A 23,699-nucleotide genomic window follows, 5' to 3' on the forward strand; every position below is an offset into this window, starting at 1 on the left:
TAGTTATTCATCTTCATTGTAGCGATTAGCCAAAAGTGGGAAGAAATGTGATGTTAGAGATGATACATACTAAATTAACCATGCGTTCTCATCGTTGCGGTTAAACAAAGTGAACGGAAAAGCGAGGTAAAAGTAGGCTAAATACAAAAATTTGCAATATATATATTAACTGAAGAAAACTGTCATTTACTGCAGGAAATTTAAAAACTCACCGTACTTTTTTATACCGTATCACCTCTTATATTGCAGAAATTGGCGTGTAAACCAGTGTGTTCTAAACGTATTATCTTAAAATTTGTGAAGAAAATACTATGACGAAAATAACTGTAATTCCAGAAAAGGCATTCCTATAACATTAACTTCTTGCCAGTCAGAACTAACCTATGTATTCGCAATGAACAAGGCTGTTCACGTGTTCAGCCATCGACTGTTACAAGGTTTGCTTTGTCACCCTAATGGGAAAACCCTCTACCGAGTGGCTGAATTATAGTAAATACTACTATACTGCTAGGGCATAATTCATCTCCAAGAAATGAAGCACAGATTTTGCACTGGAAGTTGTAAGATACTTGTTTTACACAGTAACACGTGAATTTTCTGTCGCTTCCACGGCTCATGCTAAGTTGACGGGACGAGCAGAAGACTCCGCCTGCACGCATTTCTAAGTGATGACGTCAGAGCCTCCTGTCTGTGGAGAGGAGGACGTTTTCAAATCTGTGACGTAGTAGGTGAATTTCAGCGGTGTTTGAAGGCCTGTTTCTCGAGAACCGAAACAAATATCGCCGATATATTTTGCACATCTCATGTTTGTGTCATTATCTGTAAAATGAATGGATTTAAAACGTTTTTCATGTCAAAGTGGAAATGTCCATTGTTGCGCACAGAGAAGCATAGTTGAGATGCTGTAATTGACCATTGCAAATTTTATTTTATCACTCCTGTGTTCCTACTATGAATTATTGCCTGATCTCGTACACATCCATAATAGCCCTTACGTGCAATTTCTCTTCCCTGTTTTCCTTTGTTATGAAGTTGCTGTACGTCGCAGGAACGTTATTGTTTTATACAGAGGGGAATGCGTAACCGGAAGTTACGGGTTCGAATATTTGTTAAGATCTTCATCGCCTTAATCAAATCATGCTCATCGTTGCACTTACTCTGTTTAAAGAAGCGACTTAAAAATGATACGTAGAAAATGACGTTTGTATAAGGATTGGATAAAAGCTAGAAAATATAAAAAACAAAACTACAGTATACAACGAAAATATATTTCATCCATAATATGAAAAATTCTTCATTCTTTATTTTACACTGCCACAATGCTTTGGCTCGGACCAACGGAACGAACTTCTAGTATTCCCGCAGACCTTGTGATGTGGCAACACTGTGGAAGTTACCTGCTGCACGTGGAGTCTGAGATTGGCCGCATCTTGTCATACGTCATCCGCGCGATTATCATATCAGGAGTGGCAAATAATAATTTATATCTGTAGCCATACTTGAGATACACACGTTAAACGTATGGAATTGGATTAATTGTGTTACATAATTTAGTGTGGGGCGTTACCCCCACACACCCTATACGCCTTCATGGCGTGGTGTTAAGCACAGGGGAGCACTTTACTTTTTTTTAATACAATTTAATTGAATTTCCAATAATGCATTTCAAGATTGCAAGTTTCCCTAAAATATCATTTTTTGAAGTATCTAGTGAAGATTTGCATTTCACTTTTTGCACAGAGGTGCGAGAGGTGCAACAATAAGCCGTCCTCAAGTACAAAAAATCACAGTAATACATCAAGAGTTGACTATGAACTGTATGATCTTAAGTTCCCCGTTCTTGCAAAATTGAAGAAAAACTACACTTTTTAGTGAGTTCTTCCATATAATAAGAAAATGCAATGAACAATAATTTTCAGATGCTTATTAAAAAATAGATACGTGAAGCTTTCCAAGGAGGTATATTTGGAATTTTTTCTCGTACGGAGTATAATGTTACAAGCACGTAAACAGAGGGCTCAATATTTTTTGTCACGAAAAGTAGTGTGAACTTCCCCGCACAACTGACACTGGATGTTAAATCCCACTGAAATGTTTTCATTTTATTTTGCAGTTTGTATTTTTGTCGGAGAAAAATTTAGAACCAATCTATGAAGTGGTGCCTAAGAAAATGCTCCCTTTGGAATTTGGAGGATCTGCTGGAACTCTGTTCGAAGTCAATGGTAAGTTTGAGTACTGCAGTAGATGTAATTCGGTTAAGCGTAAAATAATAAAGTTTGGATAATTAGCCAATATCAATGGTGCGAGTTAATTTATTTCTATACCCTGACAAATTGTTGCTCATTGGCAACACTCTAGGTTAGCGGGGTGGCCTTCATTTGACTGTTACTTGACCTTAGCTTTGGCTGACTTTCTTGCATGGTAGGTCTTCACCCTCAATAGTCTGTCGCGCTACAGAATTTACATTACTTATACCACGTGTATAAAGTTGGAGTAATATGCTTCACCTTGTGCAATGCCATTATATTTATTTTACGTACATTCTCATGTTGACCAAAGTATCCGCTAGAGAGAATCATGAACTGGATGTACTCTATCTGGATATTTCCCATTTGCTGGCTGTCCTTATCTCGATTGCGTTTACAACAATGTTTAATCCTGGCTTACCCGAGGAGAAGAGGGTGGATGGCTGCCGGGTCCACCACCTTTTGTTCTCAGTTTTTCAACTGTGAATATTTTTACAGAAAAAATAAAACAAAATAATTACATTGTTCCCTAAGGTATCCCCAATGTTTCTGTTTAACTTTTGTTCATTGAATCATGAAGCAAACTTACGCAGGGGGTGAGCATGTCAGGTCCCCTCTTGGGATCTGTGTTCCGAAGTGATATTCATGCCTGTAAAAATGGTAATCTTTGAAATTATTATAATTAGTGAATAATTGCACTTTTTTAAATAAAGAAAGCATTGATGTAAATTAATGTGTTTTTTTTGTTTTTGTTTCTTTCACGATTAGTTCATTGATTGATTTGATGTTTTAAATACACTTTAAAAACAGTAAGGCTAATCGGGAATGGACCTACAGTTTAAAGTGCGATCCGAACAACTATGTACGTCTACCGTGTATCGAATCGTGATCCCTTGATTACGTGGCGACGACGCTTCCACTATTTTTTTTAAGGATTATGGCTAAGCGGAAGTATCTTCCGTTTTTAAACTATTTCTCAATTATCACACATCTCATTTTATTCTCAATTTTCAGTTTTTCTCACTAGGACAGACACAAACATCCATATCTTGCCCGGGATTCGAACCCGGGATCCCTGGTGTCGCAGCGCACTGTGCTAACCACTGCGACATCGGGGAGGCCCTTTTAGGTTTAGTGAATGATAAAATACGTGCGTTACAATCATGCAAGGATTTCTTCTTATCCTTTCCTTAATTGCATTTATTACTAAACTCCACGAAAGGAAGCACGGACACAATAACTAACTAAGTAACTAACTAACTAACTCTCTAGCCTTCTTAAACCCAAAGGTTCATGGCTGCAGCAACATGGGCCTTCCATTTGCCCCTAAGTAGTATAAAATATGATAGGATGAGCACAACTTTTAAGTGTAGAAAAGGCGAGGCTATTTGATTGAACAATCTGATTTGCTTACACTTAAAACAAAGCCAAAAGGGGCCTATACCCCAATTTTTCAGGTGTGATATGCTCTGATTTTTAAGAAATTCTGAATTTCTAGTGTAGAAAAGGCGAGGGCTCAACAGATAGATTTACCCATACTTAAAACAATGGCAAGAGGGGCTTATACCCCAATTCTTCAGGTGTGGAGGTTCGGGTTTAAGTCCTCATAAAATGTGAAGCCTCCCCTGATGGCAAAATGATAATATTGCTGTCTTGTAAACAAGGGGTTCTGGGTTCGAGTCCTGATAAAATATTTAAGATTGAAAACGTGTGGCAAAATAATATGTCCACAAGTGAGATTTTGAGAATAATTACTGCTAGTTGATAGCCCCCAGATCTGAAAACCTGGTAAAAAGTGTTTTACAACAATATACTGAATTTCTCAGTTTTCTTATTTTCTCATGTTTTATAACCACTTGCTCAATACAATATGAGAAAAGCGGGCAAATATAATTAATTGTTTGCATGTCTTGCCGGCACGCAAGAGATAAAATCTACACGCTAGAAGGGAACATTAATGATTTTTCTGTACGATTCACTGAAGGGGCCATTAATCTTTCTGTGCGACAGGGGAAAAAGTGTAACATGTCTGCAACATGTAAAAGTGTAACAAAGATTATTGAGATAAAAATACATATTTTCACACAGTGGCAATGAACTGCACCCCCTTCATGCTGAAAGCAATTCTATTCTGATAATATGAGCCTAGGCAAAGACTTAGAAAATATTATGGCAGTTCAAAATCCAATTTTGTCTGTATAAGGGTCTCAGAACCCAGTAAAATGTGGGCATATTCCATATTGAGAAGTGTTAATATTGTTGCATTGTAAGGGGCTTTGGGTTTGAGTCCTGATAAAAGATTGAAATATATACAACTGCCCACACATAAGATATTCACTGCTAGCTGATAATACAGTTGAGGTTTCAAAGCTGGTAGAGTGTCTGGGACCTCTCTGACAGCAAAGTGTTGGTATTATTGCTTTGTAATCAAGGGGTTTCTGTGTTTGAATCGGGTCTCTAGAACTGCTCCGTGACCCTCTCATTTCTCACATCATAAACATATGATTTTTCACCTATGAGAATAACACTTCTTTCTCCTCTGCTCAGACAGATTCGGCCATGTGTGTAAAAGTTATATCTGTATGATTGTTGTTTATAAACTTGTCAAAAATATGGCTTTTTTGTATGAAAACATGCAATCCTGAATACAATTCTGGTTTTGTCTTGTTCTGTTAATATAAACACAAGTGAGACTTACAGAATATTTATTGCACAGTTCAAAATCCAATTTTGAATTGTATTTAGTTGATATAGAGATGAGGTTTTAAACCTGGTGAAGTGTGTTGTACATCAGCAAAACTATCACCAAAACCTAGTTACTGCTGTTGTTTGGGTATAAAAGCACCAGCTCAGCCATTAACTGCTGAACCCAACTGATATTTTTATTAAGTATAAAGTTTTGAATTGAAGCCCAGAAAATCTTATATAATAAACAACAAGAAAAAAATGCCAAAACAAAAATATTGCAATCAGTGTAATAAAAATATATCTAGTTCTCATTGGGCTAGGCACCGGCATATTTGTAAGCCTAGGAAATGCAGAAAGGCCATGAAAATATGTCCAAGATGCCATAAAATATTAAGCAAGGCATATTACAAATGGCATAAGTGTAATTCTTATGTACAGTCATCAACATTGCCCTCACAACCATCTACATCTGGTCTGAAAAGAAAGCACGAAGCACCTCTTAATGCCAGATCAGCAAAGCAGCCACGCCATGAACCCATCCGTAGCAGTTTTAACGGCCAATTAAGGGATCACAAGTTTGTATCAGAGCCAAGATGTGGCATTGAGAATTTCTTGAACAGTAAAAAACCTGATGTACAGGCAATTCTAAATGCACAAAATGGCTCTTATAAGCTGTCCCTCAAATTGTATACTCAATATAAGAAACCAAATGGCACAAAATTTATACAGCCCCACATAACAGCAACTGTACCGGTATATTCAAACGCAAATTCAGACAAAATAATAAGCAGTTTGATAGATCAACTGAATATTAAACACTCTGAATTTGCGGCAAAAGAGTCCGGATGGAGCCTATGCGGCTCTCCGCACAAGTTATATGTTAATATTTCTGAATTCAGCCCATTACAAGGATCTACATATCTGCCATTACCTGCTAATATCAAAAATAAAAGAGCCGTGGTCAATATAAAAAATAATGACCAGAAATGCTTTTTGTGGTGTATTTTAGCTGCTTTGTATCCAGTTTCAAGGAATCCTGAGAGAATAACTTATTACAAACAGCATGAACATCTTTTTGACGATGCAATGGAGGGTTTAGAATATCCAATGTTAGTTCAGAATATTGATAAATTTGAAAAAAGGGCCAGGGATATGAATGGCAAACAATTATCTATTAATGTATTTACTTGTTCCACTGGCCATTGCCCGATAGAACCTCTCAGAATCAGTACACTTGATGATGAATCTGCTGTTCCGATTGATCTGCTCTTAATTGAAGGGGATGATACACACCATTATACTCTGATACATAATCTTGAAGCTTTAGTGAGAACACAACTAGACAAATCTAATAGAATATTTAAGTTGTGCAGAAGATGTTTAACTGTATTTGATGGTCAAAAAATGGTGAAGGGGGTTCCTGAATGTAATACAGAAATTGCCAAAAACAAGTTAATTGAGCATCTGAAATACTGTGGGAACCATAAACCTGTTCATATGGTGATGCCCAATCCAAGTGAAAATTGCAAATTCAAAAAGTATGAAGCCTTGTTGGAACACCCAGCATATATTGTCTGTGATTTCGAATCGAACCTCAAACCTCTTGAATTCTGCAATCCAGATCCCGAGGAATCTTCAAGTACACCATACCAGCAACATGAACCTTCCAGCTTTTGTTATGTGGTTGTACAGGATGGTGTAGCTAGTGAGCCACACTTATACATGGGACCAGATGCCATCAAAGAATTTGCACATAAAATAGAAAATGTGTGCCGTGACATAGCATCTAATATTTTATTAAAATCAAAGCCTATGTTGCCTTTAACAGAGAAACAGATTGAAGATTTCAACAATGCAGAAAAATGCCCGGTATGTGATTCTGAATTTTCAGATACAAATATCAAGGTGAAACACCATTCTCATACAGATGGTCGATATAAACAGGCCCTGTGTAATAGCTGTAATATTAAGATCAAGAGACCAAGATTTGTCCCCATATTTTGCCATGGAGCATCCAATTATGATTTCCATCATCTGATCAGGTACGAGGGGTTTGAGAAGCAGAATTTAAATATTTTAGCTGAAAATGATGAGAAATATATATCTATTAGCAAGATAATTAAAGTTGATGGTGTTCCTATTCACATAAGATTTCTTGATTCTTACAGATTTTTATCTGCTAGCCTGGCTACACTGACCACTCAATTACCTGATGATCAATTAAAAATTACACGTGCCTCGTTTCCAAATCAGGACCTGAAATTAATTAGGCGGAAGGGTGTATATCCATATGACTATGTTACAGATTTTTCTAAATTTGATGAGTGTTCCCTGCCACCACAAGAAGAGTTTTACAGCAAAATCAGAGGATCTGGAATTACTGATGATGATTATCACCATGCTCAGTTGATGTGGAACAATTTAAAATGCCAGACATTTGGTGATTATCACATGGCGTATTTAAAACTTGATGTGACCCTCTTAGCTGATATATTGCAGGCATTCAGAAAATCTTCCATGCAAAATTATAAACTGGACCCAATATATTTTTTCAGTGCCCCGGGCCTAGCATGGGCCGCAACGTTTTTGAATACCAAAATGCATTTGGATCTGATCCACGATCAAGATATGTATCTGTTTATGGAGAAATGTATAAGAGGAGGGATGGTGCAATGTTCCCAGAGATATGCCAGAGCAAATAACAAGCATATGCCTGATTATGATCCAGCACGGCCATCAAATTATATAACGTATGTAGATGCCAACAGCCTCTATGGTCATGCCATGATGCAAAAACTGCCATATGCAGGGCTTGAATGGGTTGAAGATTTCAATATTGAGAATCTTAAGAATTATGATGACAGTGACTATGGCCTGTTCTTAGAGGTTGATCTGATAATTCCAGATCATTTGCACAACAAATTTTCTGATCTGCCCCCAATTCCCGAGGTTCAGTGCTCACCTGGCTCTAAACAGAAGAAACTCATGATGACTCTAGAGCCGAAACAGGGATATGTCATATATTACAAAAACCTCCAGTTCCTGATGAAGCATGGTGTTCAAGTGAGCAAAGTTAGAAAAGTCTTAAGGTTCAGGCACTCAGAATGGTTGAAACCATACATTGATACAAATACAGAGCTTCGAACATCTGCAAAGAGCCAATTTGATAAGGGCTTGTTTAAATTGATGGTGAATTCAGTGTATGGCAAAACAATTGAAAATGTCAGAAAACATACCGATGTTAAAATAATTACTGACCCCAGCCTGAGCAAAAAATTGGTTGCAAAGCCCAACTTCAATTACAGAAGAATTTATGATGAGCATATGGCACTTTTCAACATGATGAAAACAAAGATCAAGTTTGATAAACCTATTTATGTAGGGGCTGTGATATTGGAATTGTCCAAATTACATATGTTAATATTGTATTATGATGTGCTGAAACCTTTTTATGGTGATCGTGTAAAATTATTGTACATGGACACGGATAGTTTTATTCTTGATATTCAAACAGAAGATGTTTATCAAGATATGTCACAGCCTGAATTGTTTCAATACTTTGATACCAGTGAACATACAATAATTCAACCCCACAACAAAAAGGTGCCCGGCAAGTTAAAAGATGAGACACTTGGTGATGTTATTGTGAAATTTGCTGGGTTAAGTGCCAAGATGTACACTTTTGAAACATGTAGTGGTGCTGTTGCCAAAAAAGCCAAGGGCATTGGCAGAGTTACTGTTGAAAAAGATCTTGAATTTGAAGATTATGAAAATTGCATCAAATCCCAGAATTCAATCAGAACATCAGAAAATAGAATTCAGAGTGAGGATCACTTATTGACCAGCAATGTTGTAAGAAAAGTGGCTCTGGACCCACATGATGATAAGAGATGCATTTTATCATGTGGCATACATACTTTACCTTGGGGGCATTGTGATTTGAAAAATGGCAAACAATGCCCAATTACAGAGCATGATTTGAAATAAATAAACATGCCTATGAACTTATTTGGGTTCAAAAAACAGGCTATTATGGAGCTGCCAACACCACAAGCCTCTCCTGATATGCTGTCTAAACTGAGTGGCTTGTTAATTATTCATCTGAACAGCATACTTACAGATAATGATGATGAAACAGGTAAAACATTATACATATTTAACAATAATTTAAATCATTACCAATTACCTGTAGGTGGGCAATTGCAATTTATTACAACCCCTGAGGGTGATGTCAAGATTTCAGTAGGGAGAAATATTTATAGAATTAAGCACTCAAACATGATTTCTGGCACTGTATATACTGTTTCTGCTGGTGACTGCTTATATATTGAGGTCCCTGGGTCATATGACAAGCTTATACCCTTTTTTATAGAATTAAGAATCAGATACTCTATAATAAATAACCACTAAAACAAAAATGCCTAATGATATATTTGGCCATACAAGACATGAAGATCACAGTGATGAGATTCTTGTGCTTGATGTCAGAGTCAAGAAATTAAGAAGTGATTTACAAGCTTTACAAACCACACTCAATGCCAGTCTTCAATTAGAAATTACAAATTTACAATCACAATGCATGGACCCTCTTCTTAAAATTGATTCTGAACTCAAATTGTTGCTTCAAAAATATACTGATTTGGCCACATTGGATAATTTTCAAAGTTTGGAAGAAGCTGTTGCAGCTCTTCAAGCCAAATTTAAGACCCAGGCCACCAACTCTGAGCAATTGAAACAACAATTGGAAGAGCAAATAAATAATGTCCAGGCACAGCTCCAAACAATTGTCAAAAGCATAAAATCACAAGAAGATTTTGATCTAGTCATTTCCACTCTAAAAGAACAGATTCAGTCACTCCAAATACCTAATCTGGATCCTCTGCACAAAGCCATAGCCGAGGTTAAAGAAAAAATTGAGACACTTGAAAATTTTATGAACAATTTGCCATCTTCTGATGCTTTGAATGCAATAACTCGGAGTGTTGCAAACATCAAGCTGCAACTTGAGACATATGAAGATTTTGGAAAAATTCAAAGTACCATAACCCATCTTGAAGGTACAATAGCAGCAGTGCAAAGTGATTTGGCAAATGTACAAGAATCTCGCCTGCCCGGTATTGTAGATACTCTTGTTAGTGTCCAGCAACAGATCACAAAACTTGAAAACCTCAACACTGAATCTGAACTGTCTCATTTTCATCACTTGATAGATGATATCCAAACAAAACTTGAAATTTTACAACAATCCACACCCACTCAGGCAGATATAGCCCTGCTCCAAAATGCTATGCAAAATGTGGCTGATGCTTCTGAATTAAACAATGTCAAATTGGCACTTGAATCTTTGCAAAATACAGTATCAAATGTTCCCACATCACAGGAACTTAAAAATATTAAGAGGGCAGTGAATAGGATATTGAAATCAGAAGATTTCAAGAATATCCAGGCAGAGATCAAACAACTCACTCAGACAGTGGCCACTCTACCAACTAATCAACATATTAATGAACTGCATGCCCTGTTTGAGGATATCAGAAGACAAGTTCATGATCTTACTGCTCAAAATTCAAAATTGGCAGTTGTTGAAAATTTGCAACAAATTGTAGCTAATATCAAGCAGCAGCTAGGGGCCATGGAATCCAATCAAGCAAATGCTCTGTCTGTTTTTGCCACCCAGCTTCAAGAGATTGTGCAACAATACAAGAAACTTATTGTGGACATAAAAATCAAGCCAGGCTACGATGATGTTGTTAGGACCATCAATGAGCACCTTGAATCTGTAACAAGCAGATTGCTCACAGCAGAAAAGGAAATAACAGGCATAATCGAGAATCCAAAACATACAGTAATTCTTGAATTGTACAGCATCCCCAACAAAGAATATGATTCACCATTTACACCAGGTGGCATAATATATATGCTGTCCCCTGTACAATTTTATTACCAGTTTTTTGTTGGGGGCACATTGAGACCAATCAAGATCAAATATTGGCATCAGCCACAGGCACACCACTACCCTACCTTATCAATAACAAATGCTGACAACAAACCGAAAATCACCAGTGTAGAGTTAGAGGATTTTACAGATCCCAATACATTAGAAACAGCCTATACTGAAGATGATGGATCTCTGGAATTTAAAATACAAATAGGGGACAAATTATATTTAGAAAATCCTGTAGTATCAGCTGCTGAACACCCCATAGTTGCAATATTCTTGTTTACATATTATGTCTAGAGAAATTATTGTTGATGAATTACACAGACAAGCCAGACATAATTTTAAGAGACTCCCAGTAGTCACAAAGGGCATAGATGATTTATGGCAGAGCGACTTGATTGAGTTGGCAAGTGGACAGTTGAAAAACTTAGACAAAATCAACAAGGGCTACAAGTATCTACTCACTGTAATAGATACATTTTCAAAATTTGCCTGGGCTGTGCCACTCAAATCCAAGACTGGAAAATGTGTTACAGAAGCCATCAGGACAATCATCAATCAGAGTGGAAGATCCCCGCGCTATTTGCAAACAGATAATGGCAAAGAATTTTATAATTCAGTGTTTCAACAATTTATTAAAAGCCAGGCAATACAACATTATTCGAGTTACAGTGACCTCAAGGCCTCAATTGTAGAGAGATTCAACAAAACCCTAAAAAATCTTATGTATAAACAATTTACACTTCAAGGTAATTATAAATGGATTAATATTCTTCCAGAACTTCTACATAAATATAACAACTCGGTCCATTCCACAATCAACATGAAACCCTCTGAAGTAACTTCATCTGATGAGCAAAAATTGATCAGGACTGTTTATTATCCTAGATACCAGCCAACAACAAGAAATGCCAAATACAGGGTAGGTGATCAAGTAAGAATAAGCAAATATAAGCACTTATTCAAGAGAGGCTTTACAAGAAACTGGAGTACTGAATTATTTACAGTAGTTCAAGTTAAACCCGGGACCCTTAACACATATATAATAAAAGATCACCGAGGAGAAATTCTCAAAGGCAGGTTCTATGAACAAGAGCTCAGCAAAACTAAACAGCCTGACACATATCTCATAGAAAAAATCATCCGCAGAAAAGGCAACAAGTTATTTGTCAAATGGCTAGGACTTCCAGAGCACAGCTGGATCGATGCAAACAAAATAATAATATGAGCACCTGGGATGTTATAAAGAGGCTGCCAGAACCTGAACAGCAGATTAAGAGAAATGGCAAGTTGCTGCCTGAAAATATTAGGTGTCTTATTGTTGGGCCATCTGCTTGTGGTAAAACTACACTAATGGTTGATAATTTTTTATTGGCACCCAACTGGTTAGACTGGAAAAACAGGCACTTGTATATCTTCTCTAAGAGCTTGGAACAATTAAAATATCAGCAGCTGATGAAGCTATATGATGGATTAGATATTGCCACTTTTGAACCAGATGTTAAGCCACTTCATGAATGTCTCGATAATTCCGTTGTTGTGTTTGATGACGTTATACTGGATAATCAAAACAAGGTTAGAAATTTCTTTACACAGGGGCGGCACAAAAATATTGATTGTTTCTACCTGGCACAGACTTTTTCTAAAATACCGAAGCAGCTGATCCGAGACAACAGCAATTTTATATGTGTGTTTCATCAAGATCATACCAACCTCAAACACATACATGATGAATATGTAGGTGGGGACTTGAGCTACAATGATTTTTCCAAGTTTTGCAGTAGGTGCTGGAACCAGGACAGTTATGGGTTTGTCACAATTGATATGACAAGAACACCTAATACTGGAAAATACAGAAATAAAATCAACGATTTTCTAGACGTTGAAACATATATAAATAACCATGAAAAGGCCAATCATTGCCGATCTTAAGTTAAGAGATTATCTTGTAAAAAGATTTAAGGGATGGAAATCAGAGAACCGTGGAATTTATGAAAAACACAAACAAACAGAACAGCCTGTAATTGATGCTATTAATAATTTAGGTAAGAATATCAAAACTGTTACAGAGCAAAATCAAGATTTGATCACGGAGCTTGTGCCTGTAGCTGCTAGGAACATATTAGATTATCCATTCACCCCACTTTCCAGCATTCATACACCTAGTCCTATTGCTCCTCGAAGTATTGAAGCTACACAGGATCCTATTGAATTGGGTCTTCTTGCTCAAAAATATTTAACCACACCTAAAGACAACAAAGATGAGGTTTTTGGCTTATATGCTGACACAGAGCTTGATGGGAGCATCATACATAGAATTGGCAATTTCAGAGTAACATTTATGGGGGATGATATAATTGTTTATTCAGAATCTCGTCTCGGAGAAAAAGGTGCTTTTGTTAAGTACACCGGCACACCTGGATTGTGGGAATTGATAACTAGGAAAAGGCCTGGCAGCTATACAGATCAAGATTATGAGGATTACAAAGAAATATTAATAAAATCAGATGCTCTATACCAGAACAATGATCCCACACAAAAAAGAGTCAAGTCTAGCAGTGGGGCAAAATACAATAATTTAATCAAGCCCATATGGTCACAGATCAAGACAGGTAGTGGAATCAAACAATACAACACCCTGCCTAAAGAATTTGTGTGGGTTGATGATGTCAGGAAACTTGTAGATAGGTTATTGGTGATAGCTGGGGAGGAAAATGCTGGGAACCACAATTTTTACAATGAAAAAGTTGGAATTATGGACATGATAAGCACCAAATTGTCTAATTTTATAGTGAATGACACTAAGGGGATTGGATATCTCATAAAAATTATTAATACTCTACCCCCCAAATTTTGGAATATTTCTGAGGGTCGGGGCCTGGTTAATGACATTATAAACAAGCTGCAATTTGAACTACATATTCCAGGCTATCAGTATTGTGGTCCCGGCACAAAATTGGATCATAGATTAAACAGGGGTGATCCTGGTGTAAATCCCCTAGATGCTGCTTGTAGAGACCATGACATAGCATACAACACACATTCTGATCTTGACAAGAGACATGTTGCAGACAAGAAATTAGAAGAGGCTGCATTTGGTAGATTTGTAAGCAAAGATGCTTCTTTGAGTGAAAAAATAGCAGCATTGGGAACCACCATAGCTATGAGCACCAAACAAAAACTGGGGTGGGGTTTGTGAATATATATATAATAAACCTACAATGAAGCCCAAGGGTGTTATGTATCAAATACCTTATGCAGGTCTCAAATCTCTTAAAACTATTGACAGTCTCTTGACCAAAAAGCAACGCAAGAAAAAAAATTCTTGTATTGCAAAGGGTCATGGTATGAAATTGTTGCTTAGTACCCCCCAATTAAAAAAATTACAGCAATCAATGAAAAAATCACATGTGGGGGGTTTCATATTTACCATCCCGGCCATCTTAGCTGCTCTCGGGGCTGTTGGGAGCTTGGCTGGGGGATCAGCTGCCATAGCAAAAACAGTAATAGATGCCAAGAAAAATAGGGCAGAATTAGATGAACAGAGGCGCCATAACCTGGCCATGGAGAAAAAAGGCAAAGGTGTTAAGAGAGCCATGAATAAGTTTAAAAAAAACAAGAGCCGCTTACAAACAAAGATATTGAAGCTTTAATCAAGCCACTGGGCATCAAACATTTTAGAGGTGTGTACATATCTGATTCTTTACCAGAACAACCACTCAACAAAGAGTGTGGCATTGTTAATTTGGATGAGTACAAAAATCAGGGCACTCACTGGATCTGTTATCTTAAATATTTAAACAATGAGGCATTTGTGTTTGATTCATTTGGAGGTGTTCCACCTGAAAATTTAGTAAAATATCTAAAATCACCCAATCTTTATTACAATAATGCCCGTGTTCAAAACTTCAAAGATGTTAATTGCGGACATTTGTGTTTATCTGTTCTTAGATATATGTCTCAAATAAATAAACCATCAATTGAAAATTTTCAAAAAGCCTTGTGGTATTTAAAACATCATGGGGGTATTCCATCTCACCAGCCAAAATTCAATATTGAAACTCAAATTGCATGATGACATAGTGTATCCCAAAACAATAGCTCTCAGAGCATTTTACGGCATGTACTTGATCCCTAATATTACACACCACAACAATACAATTGCAGTAGGGGATCAAAAAATTGTCATCACTCCAGGGCAATATAATCTATCCACTCTAAATGCTCAATTACCCAGAGGTGTAGTGTTAAGTCAAAATTCTGTCACTCACAGAGTAGAGATTGTATCTGCTACAGAAACAGTGCATCTGGGTACTATAGGAGAGCTGTTAGGCTTTGAGAACAACACAAAACTCGAAGCGGCCATCAAACACACTGCTATGAATATACCTAAATTCTTAGCCATAGAGACTCTGAATATTCACTGTAATGTGGCCGAGGGTATGATCACCAAATCAAATGGCATAGGCACTCACAAACAAACTGGCATCATTGCAACATTCAAACCTAATTCTGAATTCATGGAGCCCATCATCTACAATCCATCCCCAACATTATATTTTCCTGTGTGCCATAATAGAATAGATTACATTGAATTGATGGTCACTAATGAAAAAGAAGAATTAGTTGATTTTGCTGGAGCCACAACAACTGCTATCATAGAGATTAATATTTAAATAAAAATACATACAATGGAAAATATTGAGAGTTATGAGCTACAATCATTCCCCCCAAACAGGAGGACATTTGCAAATTTAAATCAACCCAACACAGAAATTGAGGTTGATCTTGATGTAGGGGATGGATTTATACACCCCCACAGAGCAGATCTATACATCAAATTTGATGTTGTAAAGCTCGATGGAACAGATTATCCGGCAAATTCAAATATAAGATTGGTAGACAATTTTGTGCCGCATCTGTTCTCTGAAATTGAGATCAGAAAGCATGGCGTTGTTATAAACAGAGTGAATTATCCCGGCATTACCTCCACAGCTTTGGCCACATTAAAATTATCCAAAACCGAAGCTTCTTACTACAAAATAGGGGGATTTGAAGCTGGTGATAAGATATTATCTAAAAATCACACAGTGCTGTTTCCTATGCGCCTGTTGCCAGGATTCTTCTCGGATTACAAAGATATTATGTGGAAGGGCGGGTTAAGAATCACATTTAGAAGAGCTGCCAATGATAATAATGCTTTGATGAGGTACAGCACATTAAACCCTACAGGGGAAGCTCTGCCTAATACCTTACCAGATGAGGGCAAATGCATTATTCAGACTATGGAGCTAAGAATCCCTGTTGTTGAGTATGAGGCCAGTTACGCTCTTAAATACAAAGCTGATATAATAAAAAATCCACAGATTCCTCTGCAATGTTACACATATCAATGCGTACAGAAGCCCGCATCTGGTTCTTATTATGAGTTTGATGCTACAAATTCATTCTCCAGCATACAATACGACATGCCTGATTTTGTGGTGGTACTGTTTCAGACTGGGAGACACAATAATCAGGAAAAAAATTCAAGTAAATTTGATAGCTGCAACATCAAGAACATATATCTTAAAAATGGCAGAAATGAGGTATTCCCTAGAGAAAATTATAATTTAGACATGTCCAAGGATGATTTTCTTAAATTATATGAGGCTTTTTCTTCCTTCAAGAGGGTCACTACTGGCAGTACTGACATGTATTACGCACCAGATGAATTCAAGACACAGAGACCCATGTTTGTAATTAACACTTCAAAAAGGAAACAATTTGTGGTGAATGACAGAACAAACATTAAAATTATCTGTGAATTCCACGAGGCTTTACCCGATGACACCATATGTAGTGTTATTCTCATAGGTGAAAAATCATATGTTTATGATGTGAGAAATGAGAGGGTCACGGAGCAGTTCTAGAGACCCGATTCAAACACAGAAGCCCCTTGATTACAAAGCAATAATACCAACACTTTGCTGTCAGAGAGGCCCCAGACACTCTACCAGCTTTGAAACCTCAACTGTATTATCAGCTAGCAGTATATTGTTGTAAAACACTTTTTACCAGGTTTAAGATCTGGGGGCTATCAACTAGCAGTAATTATTCTCAAAATCTCACTTGTGGACATATTATTTTGCCACACGTTTTCAATCTTAAATATTTTATCAGGACTCGAACCCAGAACCCCTTGTTTACAAGACAGCAATATTATCATTTTGCCATCAGGGGAGGCTTCACATTTTATGAGGACTTAAACCCGAACCTCCACACCTGAAGAATTGGGGTATAAGCCCCTCTTGCCATTGTTTTAAGTATGGGTAAATCTATCTGTTGAGCCCTCGCCTTTTCTACACTAGAAATTCAGAATTTCTTAAAAATCAGAGCATATCACACCTGAAAAATTGGGGTATAGGCCCCTTTTGGCTTTGTTTTAAGTGTAAGCAAATCAGATTGTTCAATCAAATAGCCTCGCCTTTTCTACACTTAAAAGTTGTGCTCATCCTATCATATTTTATACTACTCCCCTATCCTGAGCAAGATCTATATACTGTTTTCCATCCCTACTGACTTCCTTTAGGTCCATCTCAACGCTGTCAAAGTGACACAATAATAAAAACAAACCTGAATATTTTTGATAAGTTGTATCCATGCTTATTAACTTTCGTGCTAGAATGTGGAACACTTTGAGTGTGATGAAAGTATGAGTATGTTTGATACTATATACAAATAATAATATTTTGATACTTTATTAAATCATTTAATTTTTCTATGAAATTCCTCAAACTCTCATATTTTTTCCTTCCCAGAGCGCTGGAACCAGGAGCTCTATGCCAAGAGAGACTGGTTAGTAGAGTTGGGAAAGAAGAAAGCGAACGAATCCAAGAGACCAGGGAAACCGAGAAATGCGAGTGATCTCCTTGGAATGGAAGGCTCCTTCAGGCAGCTCTCTTTGGACTGACTCAAGTCAAATTATCAATTTACCATTATTTGGTTATTCCGACTGTAATGTAATTAATGTGGTGAGACGATAAGAAAATTACTTGTGCAAAGAGGTTGATTTCCAACAGAGGCGCCCACAGACTTTTTTTTCTGGGGGGGGGATCAAAACTGAGTTGTGCCCCAATGGTGTTAAGGTATGAATCATCAACAATTTTAATTTTCCAATGTTCTTAAGAAATCACTTCTAGGGCTTAGTGTGACGCATTTTGAAGCCAGAAATCCTTGGTTGAAATATAATTACGGAGGTAAAACTACTGTAACAACATCGTTTGAGGTGTAACACACTGTACTATACAGGAGAAAGTAGAAAGTTTGTATGTATTACTTTATGTATTTCACCATGATCATTTTTCTTTCAAGAACTGCAAAATATTGTTGGATCAAGCACAGAAAACAATCTTACTGCCAAATGCAATTTAGCATACTCTACAAAAGAAATTGTTTAGTAATCTGAAATACAAAAACCGTTAATTACAGAAAATATTAACAAACACTCTTCTCTAGAACTGTCAAAGTCTCTATGGAAACAAAATACCCTAACCTTCTTTTCTTCTTCCCAAATGTTTTGACTTTATCTGCACAAAATCAGCAAAACATTATGTTTGAAGCAATCAAAAAAATCACTTCGAAAAAAAAAAATTGTAACCTTATTTTTTCAATCCATATAATTCCACCACTTTATTACAGAAATCAACAAATGCTTCCTGATTGCTGATACCGTCTCTGTGAACACTACGCATACGGAGAACATCCAGACGTTCCTCCAACATCGTTGATCTCAACCAAGTTTTAATTCTCCTTAAGGTGCTGAATGAACGCTCAATGGTGCAAGTTTTCACAGGCAGTGCTAATGCAATTTTCAGTGCCTTTGCTATCGAGGGGTAAAGGAGTGGGGATGTTTCAAGCACTTCAATCAAACTTAAGTTTATTTCTTCTTGTGATCTGTTTTTTCCACATATGAAACCACGTTGTAGCTTCAGCTTTCAAGTTGTCTAAAAGGTCATTGTGCGAAACGTTACGTCCATATACATGTAATATATTTTCCACATGAGTTAAATAATCAGCTTCCTTGAGTACTCTCATGTTCTTTGGATGCAGTTGAAGTAGGGAGAAACAGTTTTCATTCTCTGTTAAAAACCTGGATTCCAAAGAATTTATTAAGGTGTCTAAATATGGTACAGTCATGTAAGAAAAATCTGTCGCATGGCATTTTTCTAAGTCCAACGTCTTACGAAATTATGTTGGTAGCTCTCAAACAAGAAAGTGTTGTGAAATATACGATCCTCCAATCAGAGTGAAGTTCGATTCGGAGTTGCAGGAGGCGTGACTCACGGTCTTGTCCACAGGAAGTTCAACCAATGCAGAATTTTCAAACATGAGATAACGTCCCCATTGGTTAAATATTGTTTCAATAACGCGAATCAGCAGAAATATTGCGAAAAAGTATACTTTGTCGCTTTAATTGCCTTTAATCTTTTCAATTAGTATTAAATTCTCCCAACTATAATTCACGAACTTAATATACGTATGTATTCATGTATGTGTTTGACAATCATATATCACTGATTACAACAATTTTCACATTGTTTTCACTACGTGAGATGACATTTCATTTACATTTACGATAAAATAGCGGTTTGGGTGTAATAACAGTTTTCATTAATTAATTTAGAGATGCATTTTTGTTTGTTGAGTTAATGATTAGGTTAATTCGTTATTTTCCGCGGAAAGAGGGAACCACAGCTGAAATAAAATACACAAATTGCATTATTGAGGTGAAGAGTTCGTTTTAACATCATTTTTTGCACACATAGGCCAATCACGACTCGGTATACATTTAAATTGGAATCTGAAACCTTATGCGATCTGACTGGAACTCGGAAAAGGACACACTGATTACAATATGTCGATACATTACCACTATGGTCTGGCGAACGCCAATAATAATGAGGGGTTGTGGGAGTTGGAGATGGGTGACGGAAGGTAGAAAATAAATAGTATTTTTGGGGATATTTAATGTTATATTTATGCACATGAAAACCTAAGAAAAGAAGAATTTTGATACATGTGTGTGGGGGTGGGGAAGGGGGAAAACAGAGGAACAGAAAGATATTGGGAGAGATAGGGCGAAGAGATGATTGTAGAAAATGTTTTATTTGACGTTCAGTAATAAAAACAATCAAATCAATAATGATTATCTTATAAATACCAAATTTCATGTTAATTTGTTTTAGAAATGGGGGCGGGGAGCTGTTTGTTTAAGTTCAGTGCAGGATAACAAGTGGAGACACATAGTGTTTCATATCTCACTTTAAACTGTAGGTCCAGGCCCGATTAGCCTATCTGTGCATAAAGTGGACTTAGAATTCAGTAGGAAAATAACGTCGATCTAGTATTTTGGATTTTAGATGCGTTGAGACCACTAAAATTTCCAATTCTTATAATAAGAAACCTGTCCTTATATTACCATTTTGAAAGGAAGAGAGTTAATTGTATAATCTTTCGTTGTTAATTTCAAAGAAGACTAATTCAAATAGTAGCAATGGGAACGAATAAAGCTTACGAAAAGTTTTTGTCATCGTTGGGATTTGAACCTACTACCATTAGAGTGACAACACAATGCGATAACAACTACCCCACGAGTTCGTTCCTTCATACGGCATGATTATAAGATAACACCAATTCGTTCAATGTGCATTAGAAATATAATCCCCACCCACCTCTTTATAAACAACACACCCAAACGCTCCTTTGTAGCAAATGAAAGAAAGGTGGTATGAATGTCACAAAACATTTAAGCAAAATCTACTATATTTACGACGCAATCGTTTTACATGGAGAGGTTACTGCTTCGAAAATTGAGATTATGACGTGGCTTCTTTTAGTGGTAGGTAGATATTGGTATGGCAAGGTTCCAGCGTGCACTAGCCAGTAATTTCCGAGAAAGAAACTTCATATTTTTTTTAAGATGGTAAAGTGGTTCGGTGATGGGCTATCAGTATCACACGCCGAAGATTATCGTTTTGACTTCTGTTCGATTACCTCTGTTATTATTATATAGAGCAACAAAGTATTGTATTTAATTAATAATTTAAAGAAATAAAAATGTTATCTATTTTTAAAAAATAACACTCCATTGTAATGATTTTTCAATGTTATTTTTGAAAGTAATTTTTTAGAATATGTTTTTGAATTTCTCATCATTTTACAAATATTTGCATAAAAATTATCCACGTGTTATATTCGACGAAATGTCATGTACAGCAGTAGTAGTAAATACAATATTATAAACCCGAGAAAGGAACAGCTCCCCTCAAGCAGATTTGCTTATACTTAAAACTAGCTCAACATGCCCACATGAGCTTTTTGCTCAAGTGTGGAACCCTGCCTAATCCGAGATTTTTGTCAAAATGCCCTCCTGAGAAAGGAAGAGCTCCCTGAGAAAGGAAGAGCTCCCTGAGAAAGGAGGAGCTCCCCGAGAAAAGAAGAACTCTTCTCATGCAGATTTGCTACACTTAAAACTTGCTCAACATGTTCATATGAGTTTTTTGCTCTAGTGTAGCACCCTGCCTAACCCAAGGATTTTGTAAAAATGCCCTCGGGGAATTTTTCAGAAAAGAAGAGCTCCCCTCAGATTGATTTGCCTATACTTACAACAGTACCAAGTTCCCATATGATTTTATTGTTTATAGTATGTTTTTTCTGTCAAAATCTTGAATTGATATACAACTCATAGAACTTAGTGGAGTGTTGTGCATATCAGCTCAGCTATTAACTGTTGTTATGCAGGTAAAAATTGCCCGATCAATACAATGGGAAGAGACGCGGACAAACATAATTTATTGTTTCCATGTTTTTATAATCTTTTGATCAGTCCCATGTTTCGGCCAGCAATAAATTATTGCATGCCCGGGAGTTGTATGCCAGCAGATATAATCTATATTGTGTTTTTTCAGAGTTATTCATCATCAAAGAGAAATTAGTAAATGCCTGAGTGATTATATCTGTTGATATTACCTGCACTGTGTCTTTTCCAAGGGAAATTACATGTCATTTGTCATGGAACTCAAAGAGAAATTCTTATCTACACTATGCCCTTTTCAGGAACCATCCATCATATTGAGGAAATTCCTAGTATTGGCTTCTCGGATATTGTTTGGCCTTGTCGCAACAGAATAATCATTGCAATATTTCCTGTATTTAGGCTTTTGGCAGATGTGCTGTTAAATTTGGCTAGGTAATATATATAAAAGCTTTTCTGCCACGAGCAGAGGTGCTATAAAATGGGTAGGTAATATATTTTCTGACGGTAAAGTGTTGTTTTATATCAAAGGGCCTCTGTGTTTGAATCGGGCCTCTAGAATTGCTCTGTGACCCTCTCATTTCTTACATCATAAACATATGATTTTGCACCTATGAGAATAACACTACATATGGTGTCATCAGGTAATGCCTCATGGAATTCACAGATAATTTTAATGTTTGTCCTGTCATTCACCACAACTTGTTTCCTTTTTGAAGTGTTGATTACAAACATGGGTCTCTGTGCTTTGAATTCATCTGGTGTGTAATACATGTCAGTATTGCCAGTAGTGACTCTTTTGTATGATGAAAATGCTTCATATAATTTGAGGAAATCATCCTTGGACATGTCTAAATTGTAATTTTCTCTAGGGAATACCTCATTTCTGCCATTTTTAAGATATATGTTCTTGATGTTGCAGTTATCAAATCTACTTGAATTTTTTTCCTGATTATTGTGTCTTCCAGTCTGAAACAGAACCACCACAAAATCCGGCATGTCATATTGTATGCTGGAGAATGAATTTGTAGCATCAAACTCATAATAAGTACCAGATGCGGGCTTCTGTACACATTGATATGTATAAAATTGCAGAGGAATCTGTGGATTTTTTGTTATATCAGCTTTGTATTTAAGAGCATAACTGGCTTCATATTCAACAACAGGGATTCTTAGCTCGATAGTCTGAATAATGCATTTGCCCTCATCAGGTAGGGTATTGGGCAGAGCTTCCCCTGTAGAGTTTAATGTACTGTACCTCATCAAAGCATTGTTATCATTTGCAGCTCTTCTAAATGTGATTCTTAAACCACCCTTCCACATAATATCTTTGTAATCTGAGAAGAATCCTGGCAACAGGCGCATAGGGAACAGCACTGTGTGGCTCTTGGTTAATATTTTATCACCAGCCTCAAATCCACCTATTTTGTAGTAAGAAGCCTCGGTTTTGGATAATTTTAATGTGGCCAAAGCTGTGGAGGTAATGCCGGGATAATCCACTCTGTTTATAACAACACCATGCTTTCTGATCTCAATTTCAGAGAACAGATGCGGCACAAAATTGTCTACCAATCTTATATTAGAATTTGCCGGATAATCTGTTCCATCGAGCTTTACAACATCAAATTTGATGTATAGATCTGCTCTGTGGGGGTGTATAAAGCCATCCCCTACATCAAGATCAACCTCAATTTCTGTGTTGGGTTGATTTAAATTTGCAAATGTCCTCCTGTTTGGAGGGAATGATTGTAGCTCATAACTCTCAATATTTTCCATTGTATGTATTTTTATTTAAATATTAATCTCTATGATAGCAGTTGTTGTGGCTCCAGCAAAATCAACTAATTCTTCTTTTTCATTAGTGACCATCAATTCAATATTATCTATTCTATTATGGCACACAGGAAAATATAATGTTGGGGATGGATTGTAGATGATTGGCTCCATGAATTCAGAATTAGGTTTGAATGTTGCAATGATGCCTGTTTGTTTGTGAGTGCCCATGCCATTTGATTTGGTGATCATACCC

General features: G+C 36.7%; 1 protein-coding gene across 1 annotated transcript in view; it reads left to right on the top strand.

Annotated features, from left to right (window-relative positions):
* Nucleotides 1-20,997, top strand: part of LOC145979313 (alpha-tocopherol transfer protein-like) — a 105,533-nt gene extending 84,536 nt beyond the window's left edge. Inside the window, exons 6-7 of the mRNA XM_083112155.1 lie at nucleotides 2,114-2,222; nucleotides 17,676-20,997. Of these exons, the coding sequence (XP_082968281.1) occupies nucleotides 2,114-2,222; nucleotides 17,676-17,827 (261 nt within the window). The 3' untranslated portion in view covers nucleotides 17,828-20,997. The remainder of the gene's footprint in view (nucleotides 1-2,113; nucleotides 2,223-17,675) is intronic.
* The last annotated feature ends 2,702 nt before the right edge of the window (nucleotides 20,998-23,699 follow it).

This window comes from Lepisma saccharinum, chromosome 26, assembly GCF_977018435.1.
Source record: "Lepisma saccharinum chromosome 26, izLepSacc3.1, whole genome shotgun sequence".
Classification (NCBI taxonomy): Eukaryota; Metazoa; Arthropoda; class Insecta; order Zygentoma; family Lepismatidae; genus Lepisma; species Lepisma saccharinum.